Source organism: Quercus lobata, chromosome 5, assembly GCF_001633185.2.
Source record: "Quercus lobata isolate SW786 chromosome 5, ValleyOak3.0 Primary Assembly, whole genome shotgun sequence".
NCBI classification, from domain to species: Eukaryota; Viridiplantae; Streptophyta; class Magnoliopsida; order Fagales; family Fagaceae; genus Quercus; species Quercus lobata.
Genome location: NC_044908.1, coordinates 20,120,270 through 20,126,403, shown reverse-complemented (window position 1 = coordinate 20,126,403; position 6,134 = coordinate 20,120,270). Strand labels below are relative to the sequence as shown.

General features: G+C 35.1%; 1 protein-coding gene across 1 annotated transcript; it reads left to right on the top strand.

Annotated features, from left to right (window-relative positions):
• Positions 1-901: 901 nt before the first annotated feature.
• On the top strand, positions 902-3,221 carry LOC115988654 (histidine-containing phosphotransfer protein 4). The gene is made up of 6 exons (XM_031112244.1): positions 902-1,043; positions 1,486-1,616; positions 1,724-1,792; positions 1,891-1,962; positions 2,552-2,624; positions 2,942-3,221. Exons 1-6 carry the CDS (start codon positions 984-986, stop codon positions 2,990-2,992), a joined length of 456 nt encoding a protein of 151 aa, XP_030968104.1. The 5' UTR covers positions 902-983; the 3' UTR covers positions 2,993-3,221.
• Positions 3,222-6,134: the final 2,913 nt, after the last annotated feature.

Below are 6,134 nucleotides of genomic sequence, written 5' to 3'. Positions count from 1 at the left end.
AATGTGATGCAATGGTTCAACTTAGCTTGATTTAAGAAATTCCAAGAAACTAGCTATCTCAGTTTCAGCTGAAGCTTCTTGCTCTCCCTTCTCTGTTGTTTGTTTACTTAGATGTTAGATCCAACAAATTATTAAGACATGGTCATGATGGTTCTCTTATTTATTATCTCCTTCTTTTATTAAGGTTGTTGATGAGAATCAAATCCTTAATAGCTCCCCTAATTAATTATTGTGAAGCCAACACCATGAAATCGTGTTGCAACTTGAAATGACTTTGACAAAAGTTTTATTATTCTTTATTTCTTTATTGTTGACATGCAAAGCTGAAATATTTAATCATTACCTCTACATTCTTCAGTCGGTTTCACGGAATATTGGGGATTGAGTACAAAAAACGCTAATTAATTTCACCGTCAGGGAACAATATAGAATGGAAAATGCCAAAGATATTAGTACACATTTTACCAGATAACCATTACAAACTAATATAACATTTGAATGTGATTGGTTGCAACATAATTAACAATTTATAAAGGCTATATAGTATAATTTTTAATATCCTTAAGATCACTCATAAAATATATCTACATGCATTTTGTTCTAGACTTAAAACAATGACAGTAATAATTCTGATAGATGATATTGTTCTTTTTCTGACAGCATAAAATTTTATAATTAACCTCATATACCTACCCTCTAACATATGCTTTGACATTACTCGAATCTGTCTTTCACTTCACACTAAGATGTCCACTTTGTTTGCTCTCACCTCTATTCTTGAGACAGAAAGGAATAGAAGAGATTGAGAGAGAGAGAGAGGGAACAAAATATAAAAAAAAAAAGCTGTTCCCTTTCCTCTACTATATAAAGCCAATATTGCATCACTCAAGACTCAAGACTCAAGTCTCAACCTAAGCCTCCACAATCCTCTACACCCTCTCTAACACCCTTAATTTGATCGTCTACTCCAAACATATTCTGTAATGGAGAGGAACCAGATGCGCAGGCAGCTAGCCCTCATGAGGCAGTCCTTCTTTGATCAGGTTTTCTCATCTTCTTAACCTCTTCATGCTGTCACTGACCTGAAGTCAATTTCTTTTATTTGGGAATTCAAGAATCACACACAATTTATCTTCTGATTTTTCTATGGTACCACACAAACACAGTTGCATGAAATACATGTTCATACACATTCATTGTACATGACACTAAACTTTCCACTACAATGAGTAACCTCTATTCTCTATGTGGTTTTCTCATCATGCATGAAAATCTATACATATGCACAAAGTTTTGAAGATAAGTAGAACTAAATACTTGCATTCTTTGATGTTATTTCGATCATTTAAACGATATATATTATGGACTGCATGGATAGTTGAAAGTCAATATATTACATGCAAATATTATGTTATATTCCTGTCTGATCTTGCTTTAATTTCATGGTTATGATGGAAATTAAATTGGATATTGGACCGTTTGCAGGGCTTTCTTGATGAACAATTTATCCAACTGGAGGAGCTGCAAGATGATGCTAATCCTAATTTTGTGGAGGAAGTTGTTACATTGTACTACAGGGATTCATCCAGGCTAATCCTTAACATAGATCAGGCACTGTAAGTATTTTTATTCTTAGTTTTATTTATTTATTTTAAAATTCTCTTTGTTATTTAATTTTTTTCACTTGTGAAAATGATAACAATAATATCTTTTGTCTATGCAGGGAGAGGAACCCTCTTGATTTCAATAAGCTGGATAACTATATGCATCAGTTCAAGGGAAGTAGCACAAGGTACATACAATTGAGAACTAAAAATGTGGAAAAAATAAATTGGTATCATGAAGAATATACTATTCTTTATCTCAATATTTCTGCTATAATGGGTGCAGCATCGGAGCCAAAAAGGTGAAAGCTGAGTGCACACAGTTTAGGGAATATTGCAAGGCAGGAAATTCAGAAGGGTAATTCACTTTCCACTTGATCCCACTCCATGCATGGAGCGCCAAGATACCATTCTTATGGTCCTGACTAGCACATTCGACTGTATTTATAGTGTTAAAAAGATGAATACTGTCATATTCACTGTTCGTCAGCAGCAAAAGATTAACAACTATTTAAAAAAAAAAAAAAAAAAAAACTTGAGTGAGGCATAGAAATTGGTTGCCCTATATATGGTTCTAATGTGTATAGCTGACGGGAGGTTTGGTATCTTATTAAGTCTTGATCCTAAAAAATATTAATTAAGGTGTGGAAAAAGGAAATTTTTTAATTTGATCTAATATTTAATGATTTATATATATATATATATTATTAAAATCTTAAATTATTTAACACTATGCACATGCATGGTTAGATACAACCATATAAGAAATAAAATTTTGAGTGTACTAAATGGACTTTTTTTTTTTTTTTGAGAAACAAATGGACTTTCTGAATATCAAGTGAAATGAAGAGAATCATATTTTTTGGAGAAAATATTAGTCCACGCATCCATTATTTCATTAATTCGTGTTTGGAGGTTTGACAATGGTTTTGCATGAACGTGAGCAGATGCATGAGGACTTTCCAACAACTGAAGAAAGAATATGCCATTCTCAAAAGGAAGCTTGAAGCTTACTTTCAGGTGCATGCTTTTCTCTTTCACATATTTCCCTAAATCTATATATTTGACTTTTGTAAAGGGATGCATTTACATGAGGAATTTAATGGCGTCACTACATTAAAAATTTACAAAAACTAATAAACAAATAAAATTTTCACCGACTAGTGTGACTCATGAAAAATGCTTGTCAATTAAAAAAATAAAATCTTAATTTTTACCTCTGCCTCCATATCAAATCCTCTGCACACACTCGTTAACCAGATGCTTTATATACACCCTAAATATCAATTTTACTGTGCTAACAGTCATCATTATTTCTCTTTTGTCTAATTATTCAGCAAGCAAGACAAGCTGGGCCCTTGGAGACAGCATGTCGCTCAAGGAATTGATGGCAGAGGGCAAATAAAGAAGCAGGATTTGACATGGCAAAATATTGTGATTGACAAGTCTCAAATTCACACTTGTAATCACCAAAAGAATGGATGCCCTAGTGGGATTAGAACGTTTTCTTTTTCTATGTAGGCTATTTATATTTTACACTATCGAAAATGCTAATGAAGTTTTGTAGTTTTGCTTTTGCTCTCTACTCTCTCTCTAGTCTATTTACACTTTCCTCAAAATGCATGTGTGTGTGCACGTGTATATATGTGCGTGTGAGAGAGAGAAAGGACCATGTTGTTCATTTCATCAAAAAAAGAAAAAGAAAAAGTGTTGTTCATGTCCCTTCAAAACGTTGCTTGAATCTTGATATTGCTGGGCTCACTATTCCTGGTTCAGTTCTATTATTATTGTCCAGATCCATACCAAGTTTTGAGCTTAATTAGGCTTCAGTTCTGGCCTGCTAAGCCTCATACATACGTAGAAAGGACCAGATTCAATTTCATAGTTTTGATGACCAGAAAGAAAACTATTCTCGTAAATCTTTATATAATGGATTTCATTTACTAAAAGATTTAACTCCGTAATTCATTAGAAAAAATTATTAACTTATTATCTAGAGCCACTACAAAAAAAAGCGGGCTATAATTGCTTTTATTTTTTAGCCACATTTACAAAAAACGCGGCTATAGCTAGCTAAATAAAAGTAATAACGTAAAGCAAACCAACTAAATCATTACATGCATGGAAGTCTTCCCTTTCTTGGAACAAATTCATTATGAGACCCACAGCCTCTAAAACTAATCCAAATACTCAGTATTAATTAACTAATAATAATAGTAAAAAAGAAATGCTTTTGAATTGTGCATATATATAGTAATCCTGACTGAGTATAGACGTTGTGTAATGTATCTAGACAACCCTCGTCACATTAAGAACCAGAATCTTTACTTGGTTTTTTACATTATTTAGTTGGCATTGGAATAACCACTAGACGCTTTGTCATAATTATTTATCTAAGTATAAACAAAAATAGTACATTAGATTGAAGAAAAACTTTAATTTGTGGGGAAAAAAAAGAAATAAAAAATTCTTTATTCGGATCATTTCCTGCTTGTCATTCACATAATAAAGATATCAGATAATATATACTTCAGAGTCAACTCACTGCCGGTGCATCAAATACCTATTCTTCTTAGTATATCAATTTCTCTCTTCCTTTTTGTTTAAACAAGCTAAGTAGGCTATATTAGCCATTGGGTATAATATATATTTTTTCTAATTATTCTTTATTAATTATCAAGACATCAATGGTTAATGTAAATAGGATTCAAACCAAGTTTTATTATTTAATGATTAGAGGCTTTATCACTTGAATTAACTAGAACATAGGTACCCTCTTTCTAATTCTCAAGTGAATAGAGGGTTTTAGCTTATTTTAACCAATTGTTATAGGAACTCAAAAATCACAGAGTTTTTATGTATGTGAAATTGTGAATATGTGAGCCTTCAAGTAAAAGTGGTAGCCTTTTTTTTTTTTTTGTAAAAGGACATCTCAGCTCTGTAGTCTTTGTTCGGAGAATGTTGTGGCTTGAAATTATGTGACCATCACAATCAGCTGAGACCATAATTCATCAAAGTAGAATTTAATAGCACAAGCCTGGTATATAGACCATATCTAATAGGACCAATATGTGAAAGTATTCTTTCATCATATTCAGGCTATACATATACATAAGCCTAGCTAGTTTAGGCCATATTTAAAAGGAACCCACATGTCACTACTTTTTGCGACAGTGGAATGAAGCTTTAAGTATAACATGATGGTTAATACTTGATACCATTGTCTACACTCTCCCTAGTAGGAGCCTTTCCTCTTGGTCTGAGCGAGAGTTCCCTCCCCTTTTTCTTTTAGGGTTTTTCTTGGCCAGCCATTGACCCACTCAATGTGCAGTAGTCCACTACCCCACCTGCTATGGAAGAAACAGTCTTGAATGATCTCATACACCTCAAATTAACCAAGGAAGAAGGAGAAGAAATACGCATCACACACATCAATCCGGTCACCAACCTTGAAGAATGTTCACTAAGTCTTTTTGGAAAACTGCTTTCAGACCGTCAACAGAACGTTCGTGCCCTTAAGAACACCCTCCACACGGCCTAGAAGCTTGGTTCTGACCTAAGAATAGTTGAGGTCGGCAATGATATTTTGCAGTTCAAGTTTAGTTCAAGATATCAAATGGAATGGGTTGAAAAGAGTGGCCCGTGGAACTTTGAAAACAACCTCTTCCTCCTGTGCCACTGGAAAAAAGGTCTATCCTCTACAAATATTGCTTTCACGCATGCTTCTTTCTGGGTTCAAGTCTGGGGCCTACCCTTTGAGTTTATGAATGAAGAGGTAGGTAAAGATATTGGCGGCACAATCGGAAATTTCCTAGAAGTTGACCAACGCTCCTGGTAGTCTGACCAAGCAAAGTTTATGCGCATAAGGGTTGAAGTCCACCTAAACAAGCCCTTGTGACGAGGAGGCTATGTCTCTGGCACTGAGGGAGGTAAACACTGGGTCACTTACAAATACGAGCGGCTCCCAACAATCTACTTTATATGTGGAAAAATTGGTCATGACATAAAACACAGCGTAGAAACTACCAACTACTAAGGGGCAAAAAATAGTATAGGGACTGGATGAGGGCGGGTTGGTTCTTTAAGGGTGGGAAAGCAAATCCCGGACCGCCAGCAGTGAGGACTAGGCCGCGGCAGATTTGGGAACCGGCAGCGTGGGAAATCGTGCACCATCTGACATTTCTAGTGTGCCTGAGTTAGCTAGCCTCGGGAGAAATAATATCACTGAGGCAAATCAAGCATTAGGGAATGTTCCAAAAGCAAGTCTTGCGACAAACCATATTGCTCTGCTATTGCAGGCCACAGAAAACTAGGATGGATAGGATAGGGCAGAAAACTTGAAATTAAACCAGAAGGAATGGGAAAGCTCTCGTGACTTGTAAAGAAAGTTGACCTTTGGTAGCACCCAGGATCCCAAAAATGAGGAAAGGGCTTTGGCTTCTAAAGTGGGCCAATCAAAGTCATCTAACTTTGAAGCCCAGGAGGCTACAAGCCCATTAAGGACAAAGCTAGAGCATAAGTGTAAACCTA

Excerpts from the sequence above, each read along its gene's own strand:
- LOC115988654 (XM_031112244.1), top strand. The coding sequence starts at position 984 with ATGGAGAGGAACCAGATGCGCAGGCAGCTAGCCCTCATGAGGCAGTCC. Across the intron at positions 1,044-1,485 it reads GGCAGTCCTTCTTTGATCAG|GGCTTTCTTGATGAACAATT; the intron begins GTTTTCTCATCT and ends GACCGTTTGCAG. Across the intron at positions 1,617-1,723 it reads CTTAACATAGATCAGGCACT|GGAGAGGAACCCTCTTGATT; the intron begins GTAAGTATTTTT and ends TTGTCTATGCAG.